This window comes from Candoia aspera, chromosome 1, assembly GCF_035149785.1.
Source record: "Candoia aspera isolate rCanAsp1 chromosome 1, rCanAsp1.hap2, whole genome shotgun sequence".
Classification (NCBI taxonomy): domain Eukaryota; kingdom Metazoa; phylum Chordata; class Lepidosauria; order Squamata; family Boidae; genus Candoia; species Candoia aspera.
The window spans coordinates 249262660-249278812 of NC_086153.1; the positions used below are offsets into that span (position 1 = coordinate 249262660).

Below are 16153 nucleotides of genomic sequence, written 5' to 3' on the forward strand. Positions count from 1 at the left end.
TTTTTTGCAGCCAAAATTCAACAGTGGGATCTTGGGGGCTTTGTGGACTAGGGAGGCTGTAGGATACCCATTCCTAAAGTAGATCATGTTCCAGTAAGCACAATAAAAATATTCAAACATTTTGGGTTTTTTTTTTCAGTGATATATTTAGGGCAAAAAATATTCTGCCTAGCTTTGGGAAAATGCTGGAAAACATATTCTTACCTCTGTTTGAAGCAACTATCAACCCCTTGAATCATAAAGAGTTACATCTTTTTCTCAAATTTGTAAGTATATGGCTGTCCTAGACTGCATGTATCTAGTGATTGTTATCACTTTGCATTCTTCATTTCTGTGTTTTCAGAAGCAAGTTCAAACTACAGCAATAGGCTTAAAATGTTTGGGCAATAACTAGTGACATTACATCTCAAAAGCCAGATAGGGGAAGGTGGAACAAGACCTTTAGTGAAGAATACACCAGAGCCTTGCATAAAGCTTTGACCTATATTGTTAAAATATAATTGTTTCATTCTAATTTGCTGGGGTATATCATGGGACAGTGCAGCTAATTTAATTATTCTCATATATTTCACACTAAAGTTTGGATGGATGGAACATATAAACTGGCTCTCCTTTGGATGTAAAGAAGAATTTGGTTGAATGTGAAATTAATCCCAATTTCAAAATCTGGTATAAAAGAAGATAATTTCTAAGCTCAAATTAACTCTGCTAGCATCTGTAATGATAGATAAGCAGTTCAGTATCAACAAATGCAAAAATGCTTTTCTAAACTGGGAAAAAGTGCTATATATATATATAGTATGGTATGAGGGTATGAGGGTGTTGACTTGAAAAGAGAAAGGGGCCCAGGATTTAAATGGGGACTAAGATGTATAGAGGAAAGGAAAACTTCTTCATATTTATGGTTTTCTAATTCTTCTGCCAGAAAACCAGCTATCTTGTGTCTTTTTGGAAATGCAGGCTGTGGAAGAAGTTTAATTGTTGATAGGAAGCTTTGGCAGAAAATTTCTAATCTCACTCTTCCTACTCTTAAAGGAAGAAAGCTCTGAGATTAACCAATGGCAGCCATTGTCTGCTAACCCTAGTGACCATGGAACAGGTTCCTGGTGCCTTGCTGAAATATCAAAGCAAGTTGCAATTTGGACCAGTTAACCCAGATGATGGACCAGCTGGCCCAGCAGGTGGGAGAGTATTTGCCACAACCAGTGCTTCAGTACTGCTTCCAGCTGAAGTGCCTACAGGTGTTGCATGATGGGAAGCCTGGCAGATTTATTACCATCCTCTCTCAGTGGTGAATTCTACATCTTTCTAAGGCCTGGGGATTTACCACTGATTGATGCAGGATTTATAATTGGTCTGTTTACTGAGGGATCTGCAAAATGGGCAATGCCCTGTTCTGATACAAAATTGCCTGGACTTGGAGAACTATAATAATTTCATGATACCCTTGAGAGCTACATTTGAAGATTCTGGTAAACAGGTGACATACAACTATGAAATCCATTACCTATGATGGAATAAGTGCCCTGTGTAATAATATACAGTTGATTTTCAGTTGTTAGTTTAAGATGTGGGCTGAAATGAAAGAGACTTAACAGACCAGTAAGAGGGACTATCAGATGAAATATCGGACATTCTGCAGGGCAACCCAGAGACTTTCAACATATTAATCCAATTCTGTTTGCATATCAATGGAAATTTTGAGGAATTATGGCAGAGTATGGGTGGGAAATAAAGATGCCACTATGCTCTTTCATTCCTGCCACTCTGCAAATATCTATACAGAGACTGTGCAAGTTCAATCTGTGCAGCTGGGGGCTAGCAGAGCCCCACTTTCTGCCAATAAAAACTGCCAATGCATGGAAGGTCTTTGTTTATACTGTGGTGGACATAGCTATTTTGAATATAACTATCCCCTTTTGAAGCATCAACTAAATGTACTTGGAAAAGGAGGAATTTTGTAAGGAAATCTAACCTTTTGGAAGACAAGTATGTCACAACCTCAGTGAGACTGGGGTGTCCAGGAATTAAGTGTTGCCCAGACATGTGACATGATTTGCCATAATTATTCCCTGAGAAAGGCAACTGCATGCTCTAGTAGACTTGAGTGCCCCAGCAACATAGCAACAAAAGTATGCTCTTCCCCCCTGTCCCCCGCAGCCTGTCGATCTCCTACTTCAATTGATATGATCAATGGCCAGCTCTTTTTTTTAATAAGAATTTTATTGGGTTTCAAGCAAAGATAAAAGCTACAGAAAAACAAAAAACTATGAAGAAAAAAAAAGAAAAACTAAAGAAGTGTAGAAACACAAGAGAAAAATTTTCAAAATTACAAAAAGAGGTGACTTCTGACTTTTACCAGCAAGGATAGACAACAATTTTCCATAATCAATCTGTTACTCTACATTAAACCAAAATCACATTATTTCTATAAATCATTCCATTGGCACATTATAAAAATCACTAAATACAGTTGCTCCCTCCCCTTATATTAAAAGAAAATATATAAAACTTCTAATCAACTTCCCCCCAAAGATAACATTTAATTATTTCTTTCCTACTACTATTCTATAGATTCCTGTCTACTATAATAAAGATCAAACTAAAAAACATATAAATTGTCTGCCATTGTACTTGATAATACAACAGTTTTAATAATCTTAATCATATTAAACCCAAAACCAGACATTTATTTTTTTTTATTATACTTTAAAAATCTTAATCCAAATAATTAAAGTTAAACGAAATCAGCCAAACCCTAAACGCAATCCAGGTAAATATTCTTAAACCCTTATCCCACTTCAAAATAAATCAGAGCATTAACATATTCCCACAATGCGCACAGAGCTTTTTTCTTTAAAAAAATCGAACAGCCCAACTGCCCCCCTCAAAAACTCCAACTTCTCTTCAGGAGACCTCCCATACATAATGACCCCTTTTCCATGGCGTTCCATCGGAAGATCAGTTAAACTTATGGCTTGCAACTTGATCTCTCCCTTTAATTTCTTTAACTCGACTATCTGATCTTCATCCAGCATTTCAACAGAAATCCTGATCTCAAGAGACATTTCTGTCGCTGTTAAATTCCTCAGTTTCATCCACAACATCCTCAACCAGATGACACATTTTAGGCCTCATATCTTCCACAATATCCTGAATGCCTTGCATAAAAACTTGGTAGGAATCAGAAAAAATCTGTTTAAAAGCTTGTTGGAAGTCAGAGAAAGTCTGTTTAAAATCCTCCATGTCTCAAGCAGTAGATTATGGCACCCCCAGGAGCTTAACCAGTGAAAGTCGAAGATATAAAAGAATTCCAGAATGTGTTTACACAAGCAAAAGTGAGATATGTAGACAGTTCCCCAGGGAAAGTAGAAGCAGAAAACTGAAAGTTCAATGTGCAGGAAAATGCTAATATCTTCAAATTTAGTACAAAAATAATAACAGGGAGACAATTATTTACTCTCAATCCTCCTTAATATTTGGATGGAAAACAAAGTCCAAAACTTAAAAAGAATTTTTTAAAAAATTGATCCCAAAAATAATGATAAGCTTCTCCTTGCTGTAGAAAGCCTCTCTTACAGTACCCGTACTCAAAAGAAATATAAATTGGGTGATTTAGAAATGAGGTGGCTGGTCTTAGTGTCCCTTTAAGGCTACAGTGCAGCTTGGAAAATGGTGACATCCCAGCCCCCCTGCTAGCTCTTACCAGTCAAGTGCGAATGCTGTTTGCGATCTTCTGGCTGCAAGCAGCTGTCCAAAGGACAGATGGGGTGATTCCAGGTGTTTTCCTTTTTCTGGAAAAACACTCCTGGGCTTTAGGAAAAACCTGCCTGAGCCCCAAAAAACTGCCATGTTGTCAGTTCTGCCCGCTGAGCCAGCGGGCACAGCTGTTCAGTCCGCCATATCCCCACTGGAAGTCAATGGCCAGCTCTTATACTCAGGACCCATTGCTGAGTGCACTGAATCTCTACTCACTAATAGCAATAACGAGGAATCCCTGCAACTGTTTGGGAAAGAAAATTTCAGTTTTAAAACATGAGAGATGAGCTGGTGGACATTTCAGCTTTACATCTTAAATGTCAGTCCATCCATTAGAGAATTTCTGAGAAAGAAGATCAGACAACTTACAGAGACTCTAGCTTAATGTACTAACAAATAAGTGAAGACTGGAGTATGCTTGTCTAGTTTCCAAAATTCTTTAACCTCTTTTTTTTCTGGCATTAAATCTGATTCACACAAGATTCTGTGTGAATATTAGTTCCTTGGTCTTGCATTGCTGTTAGGGGCTTGACAACAATTTTATTTAGCTTCTGTCGTAATTTTTCCAATACTTAGCCTTGGAAAGCCTTGAGCCTTCAGGTTCAAAATCTGTACATTTTATTGGGACCATGATAACATAAACTTTGATTTCCCAGCATGCAAGTCTCATGGCCTGCAGTCCCCACCATTTGACATCCTACAGCAAGAGCTCCTTCCTGCATTGCCTACCACATGTGCAGACTATGCTGACGTGTTTGAAAAGTGGGAAGCACAGACTTCGCCCTCTTGATCAATGTGTGTATTCTTGTTGCTAGAGCTCAGATTCCCCTAAAACACCATTACCACTTTACTTTATCTGCCTATTATCCTTCACTGCAAATGCTCCTATTTTGTTTGTTTGTTTAGAAGGGTGGATCCTTATTTGTAGTTCATAATTATTGCTTTCTGAACTCTATAATGGTTAAGGATCACTACCTTCTTCCTGTTCTTCCTGAGATCTAATGCGGTAAAAATATTCTTTAGAATATTTTTACCACATTAGGTCTCAGGAGAGCTTACAATTCAATTTGCTTGAAATAAGGGAACAAATATCTAACTGCTTTGATTCTTGTTATGGAAACTTTGAATGCACAGCAATGCCTTTTGGCCTCCAGATGGTGCTACCAGTTCTGATGGCTTCATCTTAAAATGTGGTGTCAGGGTATCCAAGGCACTCTTCCTTTTTACTTATGGTGCTTCTTATTCATTTGGATATACAGTATATGTGAACAATCCCTTAATTTTCAAAAGAAAAATTAATAAAAAGTTATTTTGTGAAACAGTTTTAAGGGTGGTTTAAGGAAGCATTAGGATTTGTAGTACCAGCATTATGGTGAAATACAATATAATAAAGTTAGGATGCCTTCACGCACAATTATGCAGATGCAAATTAATCACCATGTGAAGGTCACTCTGTAATGGCTTGCATCATCATCATCATAATCATTTACATGCCATCTGACTCCCAGCAACATGTCAATAAGAGGTTGGGACCTTATGATCATCAGCAGTTTAAATTTTAATTTGTAGCATTTAAGTGAGATAATTCAAAAAAATAACCAATAATTAATCTTAATCCTCCTTCAGGCTGATAGTGTGGGGAAATGGAAGGCACTTCACTGGATATCTCTTTTGATGGCTTGCTATAAAATAGAAAACTGTTGGTTTAAAAAAGGGGTGCACTACTTTTTCAGGGCCAAGGGCCACACTTCTTCTTTAAGTGGCCTGCTAGGGGCTATGTTCTAAAAAGCAGTAGGGAGTCAGGACAAAAATATGATGTCATTTAAAATTAATTTGAGCATTAATACATGATAAATATGATCGAGTCATGGATTCATCAGTAAAAATATGACAGTAGAAAAGCATCAGAGAAGGTAAAAAGAAGTGAAGTCTCAGAACAACGAACATCACATAAAATATTACAGGGAGCACTGAAAATATTGCTTGCAATAAAAAAAGCAGCCAGTTCTTCAACTGTCTACTTCTTGTTGTGCCAGCCATAGGTCTGTTTATTTGGTACCACTTGGTACATGTATTAGGATTGTTGGGGGGAATGGAGTGAGGTATGTGTGTTAATTTTAGAATAATATTAAATCTGTCTGGTGAGAGGGACCTATATCCTGGCAAAAGTTAACAGTGCTAAAAAAGAGCGTGTGGTTTATGATCCCTTGTTCTTGCAGTAGGTCAAGCCGTGAAATTAATCCAAGTGATGAGTTTCATTGCTAATAAAATGCTAGAGTTGTGCTTTGCCTGGCTGATCTGAATGGCATGGGAACCATTCCAGCATTTTAAAAATCTGACATTACCTCATGGTAGAAGAGATAATAAGCTGTGCTGCAGTAGCTCTCTTCCCTGATGGTAAAGTTTGAAGGTGCCATCAGATTTCTCCCAGAGAAACTAGCACTGGGAATAAATGAGTGGAGGGTAGCGGTTTGGGACACTGAGTAGTAGAGATGTATAGAAACTTGCAAAGAACTGTGTAGTATTCATATAAAAGAGGTTGCTTTTGAAACCTAACTTTGTCACAAAAAATAATAATTACATTTTCTTTTTGTGTTTCATCAATCACCATTTGGGGTCCTCCCTTTATTTTCTGGGAAAAAAGTCAGAGAATGCATGGTGATTATGCCTCAGAGCAAAGTCTGGGCATAAAAATGTCTGTTCTTAGTAAGAACAGTGGCTAATCATGAAGACCAGCTGGCATAGACTGACTTTTTTTAAGTCCAAATATTAGATTTGCCTGGTCCTGGCATCCACTCTAGATCCCATAGAACAGCATGACAGTTGGCGTCATACCCTTCAAACTGCCTCTGCAAAATAAAAGCTAAAAGAAGACTATAGGGTTGTGAAACAGACATAAAGAAGAGAAAATAAATAAAACCAGAGTTCTCTCTAATCACATCACACAGCCTTCTACTGTGCTTTCTTCAGGTCTTCTGTTTCTGAAAACTATGGAGCTACCCCAGAGCCTTTCCTGTTTAATGTTTTTTATTTATGTTTTAGGAAACACTGGGAGTCAAAACTGATACAGATGGAATTTCATCCTGTTAAATGAGTTGATCTGTTCACTGACATTAGAACATTTTATCTACTCATACTAAAGTTTATTCATACAAAAATCTGTTTTTATTAAATTCTTAGGTGACGGGGTTTGATAGTGTGGATGATGAATCAAAACATAGTGATCACATGTTCTCTGAAAGGAGCCCCCATCCTGATATTTGGACTAGTGAAAAAAATCCTCCATATAGTTATTATTTGTATTATATGTATGCAAACATCATGGTTCTCAACAACCTTAGAAAGTAAGTAGTAATATTTCTATTTTCGTGTCTCTCTATGTTTGGTGGAAAGGTATAACATGGAATTTACATCATGGTTTCATAAGACAAACATCAGTATAAATAAAATATATGTAATTTATCTCCCCCCCCTTTTCATTTATTCTTCCTCCTCCTAGGAAGAAATGCTAGAGTTCTACACGTTTCCAATTTGAAAATTCTGCTCTAGGCATTAGGATTAGACATATAGTCTCTTGATGATAAATTCTGTTACAGATGCTATCATCTTTAGGAGGTAGATGAACAAACAAAAAGCTGGATCTCTTATAACTCTAAACTAGTCTTTCTTAACCTACAGTATGTTGCCTAGATATTCTTGGATTAGAACCATCATCTGTGACTGTGATGGGTGGCCTGAGAATAGGTGGAAATCGGAGGTCTCACATTGAGAGATACTGCTTACAGTCTGAGAAACATAAATGTAGTATACAGGCTTGGTAAAATATAATATAAAATAAAATAAGTTTCCAGGGTTGGGTCAAAGCTGTCGTCACAATTTAACATTAGGAAAAGTTCAATCTCTGTTAATGCTATGAGAGTTAGCCCACTGTCAGAATTACCCTGCAATGAGTCATTTGAGCTGCACTCATAAATGCCTACCTAATGAAATGGAGGACCTTTGAATAATTGGAGAAGGCCAGCCTAAGACATTTTCTTACCTGAGGCCCAGCAACCACTAAGCCCCCTCTACCACCTTATGTAGTATTCATGAGTATCGTTGAGATCAGGCTGGGTTAGGGGCTGTCACATGCTGTGATGGAGGGGGACGTACTTCTGAGTAAATGTACATTTCATGTTGCTGCCCATCAGTGGGCCCGTGGTCACAGAAGCACATTTTTTGCATCTTCAGCAGCTTCTATGAGATAAGGTAGTATGATTGGTCTTGCAATTTCAGAATGAGAAGGTATGATGCTAATTTTATTTTAAATGTTATAGGGAAAGAGGCATGAGCACCTTCTTGTTTCGACCTCATTGTGGAGAAGCTGGATCAATAACTCACCTGGTATCAGCCTTTTTAACTGCAGACAATATTTCCCATGGATTGCTCCTGAAGAAGGTATAGTAGTTGGACTACTGCAGCCTCCACCAATCTGTTGCCCTCCTGATAGATCTAACTTCAACTCCTAGAATTTCTAGCCAGCATTATGTTGTTTGGACTTCTGAAACTGAACTTTGGGAGTCATCAGTCATCACTGGAAGGCTCATTAGGGTTTAATTTATGACAATATGGGATAGGCATACTAATATACATCATGGGAGTATGTGGGATCTATAGATCTCCATCTCGAGGTTTGCTATATATAAACAAAGATGTTTATTGTCTATATATCATATTGTTCTGCACTTTAGGATTGCTGCCTTTCTTAACAGACCCTAAAGGACTTGCAAGACCTACTGGATGCAGTTTTTAGGAAAAGCATGCCAGGTCTCCAAGCCTGTGTAACTCTCATAGGATCACCCCTACTAAATTTATGTGGGCTTATTGCTGAGTGAATGTACATTTAATTGAACTGTGTGTCTGATTACCACAAATGGGACAGCTTAAGGACATGCTTATTCTTCTGTGACTGAAATCAGGGTTTTTTCTAAAAAGCTTACTTTCACTTGGATTTGGATTTGTGTTTGTAAAGCAATTCTCCACTGGGTGGCAGATTTCAGTATAATTCTGATATGAACTGTTCTAATTTAGAAATATATTTTGTTGGACAGCAAACATGTGCTTCCTTAAGGGCTCCTTCCAGACTGTTGTATTTCAGATAATAAATACGTAACTGCAACAATGTTCTGGTTGCTCACGGATAAATGGACTGAATGGGGGATCAAAAGCTGGCCTTTGAAGGGGTAGCTTGTGCTAAAGGCACAATTCAATCATCACAGGCAGCAAAATACCTTTTACTTCCCATTTCAGTTAATGCTAAAACATTTGTTTTAACATCTCAAATCTCCATTTATTTTTCCATCATAAAAATGCATATTTAGCAATAATAGATCAGTGCAAAATAAGGGTACCTATATAACAACTCAACTTGTATAATGCCAGAGGGCCAGGGACAGTTAAATGTTCCCAAGTTGTAAAAATGGTTTTCCATTTCCTCTGGCTGAATGTTTCCTTTCCTGTTATCTCTGGGTGAATGAATAATGATTTTGGGTATTGTTTTTGTACAGAGTCCAGTTCTCCAGTATCTTTATTACCTTGCACAAATCCCCATTGCCATGTCCCCTCTTAGCAACAACAGTTTATTCCTGGAGTATTCAAAAAACCCTCTGCGGGAATTCTTGCACAAGGGACTGCGTGTTTCTCTGTCTACAGATGACCCCATGCAATTCCACTATACAAAGGTAATTTGCATGAAAGTAATTTAAAAGTTTTATTCCATCTGAAATTATATTAATTTAAATGATTTCCTATTAAATTCAGCAGCAGCTCCCCAATCTTATATTTGTTTATTTGAAAGGAACTGTTGTTTTCAGTTATCATTTCTCCTCATTTAAGAGTGCACAGAATTGCATTCGCAGCTTAAACATTTACTTTGAATCCTAAATGTTGAATCCTTGAACATTTGTAATGCTCATAATCCATTTGTTTCTCAAGCCATTCTCCATTCTCCTGTCTGCTGGGTACCAAAGCATGGAGTGTGGTCTCCAGTCCCCTAGGTTCTTCTTTCATGTAATTTCAGTATTAAAAAATAAAAATCTGAGTTTCTCAGGATTTCTTTCTACCCTCATCAGTTTTCTTTGCCATTTGTTTTCAACTTCTCTTAAATGTGTCAAGGTTGATCTGGCATGTCATTAGCATCAGTCCTGCAGATGGCCTATAAAGTGTGCATGTGTGTGTGTAACTGGTCTGGTTTTGGTGTAATGGATCCACCAAGTTCTAAGGAGGAAAATGACCAATTTTCATAAACCACAGTGCTTGCAGAAACAAATTTAATTGTGTAGTGGCTAGAGTTTCCACCACTCCCAACAGGTTGCCCAGCTCTGAAGCTGTAATGGTTGGATCTTGTCAGAGTGTCCCTGACCAGAATTCCATTTGAGAGACATCTGCTGATAAAGCGATGAGAACAGGAAATTTCACCAAATTTCCCTGTTTCTCTGAACACTTAGTCCTGCTTCCACTGTTCTGGTGGCATCACCAAGAACAGTGATTTCCAGGAACACAGAAAGATTTCCAGGAACACAGAGGACAGCAGGGGAAGAAGGAAATTAAGGAAGAAAAGTAGAACAGATCTGCAAAATCAAAAGGTTCCTTTTAATAGAAACAGTCCCTTTGCCTACAGGAGGTGATTGTTGGGGCCAAATGAGTCAATGAATGTATTTGGTAGCAAATCATATTTTTGTATATATAATTGAAGGAAGCACTGATGGAGGAATATGCCATAGCAGCCCAAGTATGGAAACTGAGCACTTGTGACCTGTGTGAAATAGCAAGAAACAGTGTCCTACAAAGCGGCTTGTCGCACAAGGTAAATTTACTTTGCCCCTGTAAGCACCAGGCTTTTGGGGGTACAGGGGCCAAACCAGATGCTGCAGTAAATATATGTATATTTTCATTTATAAAGCCACCAGAGGGCCTGATCATCACATGTAGTAGGGATATTTTAGCTAATGGCATCTTTTCTCTAATGGTGTCTTTCCTCAAAGGGCAAATAACTTATCCCAGGTTGAAAAGAGGTGTGTTTTTAATCAGGACATGGGGTAGAAATGATTAAATTCTGGTCCCATGAGCTTTGTTTACAATATTGATTAACCTTTGCCATTGTAATATATGAAACAAAGAAAAGTTGACATGAATTTACATATGGGGCGTTGTGGGGGGCAGTCAGAAAAGTCACATACAAAGGGCACAGTCATGACTGCATCTTGACCTTTTTCGCCCTTCCTGCAGATGCCATTGTTTACATACAAGCTAATTTGGTCTTGATTTATATCAGACTTCTCCCATTTACTGCTTTTCAGATCTGTTGGACCACTCAAAATTCCCATCCAGCTTCATCAAAAGTGTCTGGAAATTTTGGGAGTTTCAGTCCAATATATTGAAGGCATAAGTTGGGGAAGGTTGAGTTTCACTGACCTCTAGTTAATTATCTACTGCACTGTTGCAGAATAAAATCATGCCTGCTAGAGAGCAAAAGAAACTATAGTCTCTCAAAATAGCTGCTACATGAAGTTGCAAGCCATCTTTCTATGTTAATCAATTTGGTAGCAGTAAAGAGGACTGGTGGGTTTTGTTTTCTCTCTCTCTCTCTCTCTCTCTCTCTCTCTCTCCCTTATTTCCATAAGCCACCTCCTTCCTCTCAAAAGTACCGTTATGTGGACACCTTCATCCAGATCCTTGGTTTGGGCAAGCCCTACACTTAAGAGGCAACTGCTGAAGGAAGCCTTTTAAAATTGTTGAGTCTGCTGGATTTCACTTGCCTTTTAAAAAAATCAAAGCAACTCAGATGGTATTTCCTTTCCTCTCTGTTTCTCTAGGAAAAACAGAAATGTTTGGGCATAAATTACTGCGCTGAAGGGCCTGAAGGAAATGACATTAGAAAGACAAATGTTGCACAGATTCGAATGGCTTACAGATACGAGACTTTATGTAATGAACTGAGTTTCCTGTCTGATGCAATGAAGACAGAAGAGATTACTGCGTTGTCAAAGTAGCCACGGCCCACATGTCTGAACACGAGAAAGGATGTGAGCTTTTGTGGGACGGAAAGTTGTCTGGTGATCGGAATTCTTAACTTACATCAGACTCACTGCAAAACCAGTTTCTGCAAGTGCTTACCTTAAATAGGACTGCTGTAGATACCAGGATGCAGGCTTCCAGCCGTATTGTTTATGCATTTAGAAGTACACTCTAACGCTAGTCATTATAGGTTTGCATCTCAAGATACCTAACATTCTGCTTTGAAAAAAGGGACACAGGACTGTAGCATTTGGTAGCATACATACACCAATTTTCTCATATTTAGTAGCACTTTCTCATGTTGGATTGATGGCACTTTAAACATTAACTTCTGGTTAGATTTCAGATGTCTGACTGTACACAGTACTGTATTGTCCATTTCATTTTGAAGATACTTAACAAAGACTGTCCTGAATTTAGAACTAAAGTCCTAGTATAACCAAAGATCAGCACATTGTTCCTGGTTGTTCCGTACAGCCATACAAATACTTGGCTTTTCCAGGTGGGCCCTTTAATTGATGAAAGCAGTGATTTGTTATGGTAACTTCCTGGGGCATCCAGATATAACCAGTTACCTGAAAAATGCAACCTGATTCTCCAGAGGCTCTGGATGTCCCATAGCACTTGCTTTGCTTCCATAGGTTTCTGAGGCGCAGGAAGAGAAGTAGCTTTGCCTGAAAAAATGCAGATTACTTCTCCCACATCTGTCCTGTTTACTCCTGCAAACCAGTTGTTGGCATATCCACCATGTGCCAGTGGAGCTTTTTCAACAGAAAAGGTTTACACATCCACATCTACATTCCACTTTATTCACCATTACGAAACTTGTTCCACATCTTGGTTTTTCCAATATAGAGGATTAGGAACTTTCTTATCTATGTATCAGGAGGCTTATTTACCTGCAAATACATATTCATGCAAGTCAGAATATCAAGATTGGCTTAATTCATGCTTTTATTAAGCTGAGGTTTATTTTAAACATTGTTGAAGAAGCCACAATGACTTCGTTCACACTGCTAAGTTTTAAAGCGTGGTTTACAACAGCAAGATTCATTCCTCTTGCTAAACCAAAACCAAACAAACCATATCTGGGTATAATGTAAGGTGTGAACAAAGCTGGTATAAAAGAAAGCTGACATATGCATAGACTTAAATTGTATTTTGTAGTTATTATGAAATGCACTAAATTAAATGTTTGATAGCTTAATATGCTATCCTAAAGTACGGAGTAGATTTTGTCACTACTTCATTTCTATGATGTACTAGTGCGGGAACTGGAACGTAATCACTTATCAACGGCTTTAGGAAGGTTAAAGTTTTTATATAGAGTTTATTTTGAATAAGCAAGCTTGAAAACGAACTATTAGAGGCAGCTTTTGAATTCTGGAAGGCAGTGATCTTTAATTACTGTTGATAGTAGTAGTTATGTAAAACTTTACCTTTTAACAGTTTGAAATAAAATGATAACAATTCTGAGAAGGAGTAGGTAGAAAGTAAAGTTTGCCATGAATTCTAAACTACTTAGAAAAAAAGAGGTAAAAAATACCCTCTTATGCTTCTTCTAATTCAAGCATTACTATATTCTGGGGAAGCGTTTACACGTTTTAGTGCAAATATATAATTGTGGTTGGGAAAAATATTTCAATTTCGTAAGTGCAAAGCCATTTTCATTTTTTTTCCTATCCAGAAGAATGACTTTGAAACAGGTTTACTTCACATCCTTCCTAATTCAGCTCTCCTAATTCAGTAAATGCAATTTGATCATGGAAACAGGGGCTTGGGATTAGATTCAGGGGCCTTTCCACAAAATAATTATAATTATAAAGGCAGCTCCCATACTTGAATCCTAGCATTCTATACTGGGATACTTTGGCAGATGAATAGATATTATCAGCTTTGACCAAAGGTGAGCATGACAAATTAAAACTTTACCTTCCTTGGCTAACAACTATCTCAGAACTTGAGCCTTATAACCTAGGTTATCCATGCTTGACAGATAATCTATTTCATTTCATTTAAAAAAAAAAGATCTGCTATTTTGGTACTAGAAAATGTCCATTATGTAATTAAAGGAAAGAATGCAGCTGAAAGTTTTACTTTTGAGTTGTCCTTTTCTACTGGCTATTTATGCTCATTAAATTGGAAAAGCATTTTCATTCATTGTTATTAATTGCAACCACTGGTTACGTTCTGTCCTTCTCACAAATTAGCTGGACTTGATGGAGCAGAGAGAGCAGGCTTTTTAAAAGGAAATCTTGGATTCCAAATTGTTTTTCTTAGTTTTACAAAGGTTTAAAAAGCATTGCTTTATTAAGAAGTAATTTAAACACACTCATTGTAACGAAATATGCAGCTGTAATGCTTATACAATGGGAATGCCTAGTACTTACCACACAGCAATCCCGTGTTTTCAGTGTGCTAAGCCCTACAGCTGGCAAATTCTCCAAAGGAGGTCCTGGAGTCACAGGAGCATGCAAGAAGTGCTGCATCTTGAACTCTACTAACAGCGGTCAGGGTCTTTTCTGGGCATGGACAGCTGCTTTGGAAGCTGTTCCCTGCTGTCTCCATGTGTGTGTGCCTGCACAGCTAATTCAAATTAAACACAGGGCCTGTGTACGTACCTGTATGCAGAGGCAGCTGGGAGCAGTTTCTGAAGCAACAGCATGTGTGGAAAAGGACACGGCTGCTTTAACAAGTTGAAATGAGGTGCTCAGTAGGAGCTCCTGCGTATTTGGAAATACCTTGTCTGGCAGATTTGCAAATTCTAGTGAGCACTAAGTGATTTTAACAACAAAAAGAGATATGGTTTCTATTAAATATTGAGATGCTTTAGATTAATGAGCCTTATAGAAAGTAAACTACTGAACTTACAGGGATTTAAAATTGCACTATTATTGCAAGTTCTTGAAATATTTTGGTAAGCTATATTCCATAATCACTGTATCTTCTTTCTTGAACTATCACTGAAGGCCAGATATTTTCTTGAAGGGAATTACCTATTAATTGTACTTTTTTGATGGCTTGGACTTTATGGGTAAAAGTTTAGCTGTCAATTTTGTTTCCTTGCATTAATTATTTGATATAAAGCACTGATTGTATTGTTTCTACATGGAATCTTTGGATGCTAGAATACTAGCTATGAACAGATTAGCATTCAAAGAACTATTTCCTTTACTAGTTTAAGAGGGATTATGAAAATAATGTCCTGCGTTAACAAGATAAATGGTTTGAGTTACACATGTACAGTATGTATTTTGCTGTCTAAAATATTCAGAGAAATGCATAGCATGAAGCTTAATAAATGGAAATGTTAAACATTTAAAAAGTATATTCAGAAATATCTTTGTCCTATCCTATAACCCTAAATGAAATCAATTTTGACTGGTTATTACTGTCCCATGCTTTTAACAAGCCCTAAGAATAAGATGTAGTTGTATAAAATTCTTAGCTAAAGCCCAGAATTCTGTTCTAACAACTTCCAGTCAGATGTGAAGCCATGGGCAGATGCTCTCCTCCTCCTTTTGATTCCCGTCAACTGCTTTGAGACATACATGACTGAGATGCAACCATTTCAGATGTGTTCTGATTAGAGCTGTGCAAAGCACTTGAAAGGGGTATTTCCAAAGGATGTTGGCATGGGTGAGGTATCCCTCCTTGAAGGCTTAAAGAGTTACAACCTCTGCATCATAAGGTGTGGCTGCTTTGAAGGCTTTCCCCAAGCCCTTGTGGTGGGAAAATCAGTGAAGCAAAATGGCTGTACAATAGCTGCTTTATTGCCTTGAGGAGAGTGCTTTGCTTGCACCAATGTGCTTTACAAAGAGGCCCTTTTGAATGCTTTGCACAGTGTTAATTTCAATCTTCCATAGCATCATTACTCCAATTTACAAGCTGCATTTATGGAGTTGGGAACTGAATATCCATGAAATGGTGCATTGGATTTACTCCAAGGCCAGGAGATCTCTTCCTTCTGTCTGCTCTGGAGGCAGAGTTAGAAGATTCCTAATGTTACTTTGAAAATCAGTAAAGTTAAAAAAAAAGATCCTTAATGTTACTTTTGGTGGGAAGAGATATATCCATCCCCACTTTTAGAATGACAAGCCAAGAAGAACATAAAAAATTAAAATTTAAAAATGTGAAAAGGAGAAATATATGCAAGTATGTACAACTGATTGACAAAATTGACGGGGCACCAGGTTTTTTTTTGTTAGTGCCTGGATAGGTTGGATGCCCTATTTGTATTGTAGAGAATAGGCCTTCACAGAAAATCCAATTAATATTTTTCCTACAATGGAGCCAGAGCATTCCATAGTAGAACATACCAGAGCTCCTCCAAGCAGGA

At 37.7% G+C, this 16153-nt stretch overlaps 1 protein-coding gene across 2 annotated transcripts in view; it reads left to right on the forward strand.

The window, feature by feature from the left end:
* The window catches only part of AMPD3 (adenosine monophosphate deaminase 3), a 40399-nt gene extending 27843 nt beyond the window's left edge, over positions 1–12556 (forward strand). For both annotated transcript variants that reach the window (XM_063289457.1, XM_063289458.1), the window contains exons 11-16: positions 140–266; positions 6940–7103; positions 8076–8196; positions 9306–9479; positions 10493–10603; positions 11613–12556. In XM_063289457.1, coding sequence (XP_063145527.1) covers positions 140–266; positions 6940–7103; positions 8076–8196; positions 9306–9479; positions 10493–10603; positions 11613–11789 — 874 coding nt within the window. In that variant the 3' untranslated portion in view covers positions 11790–12556. The remainder of the gene's footprint in view (positions 1–139; positions 267–6939; positions 7104–8075; positions 8197–9305; positions 9480–10492; positions 10604–11612) is intronic.
* The last annotated feature ends 3597 nt before the right edge of the window (positions 12557–16153 follow it).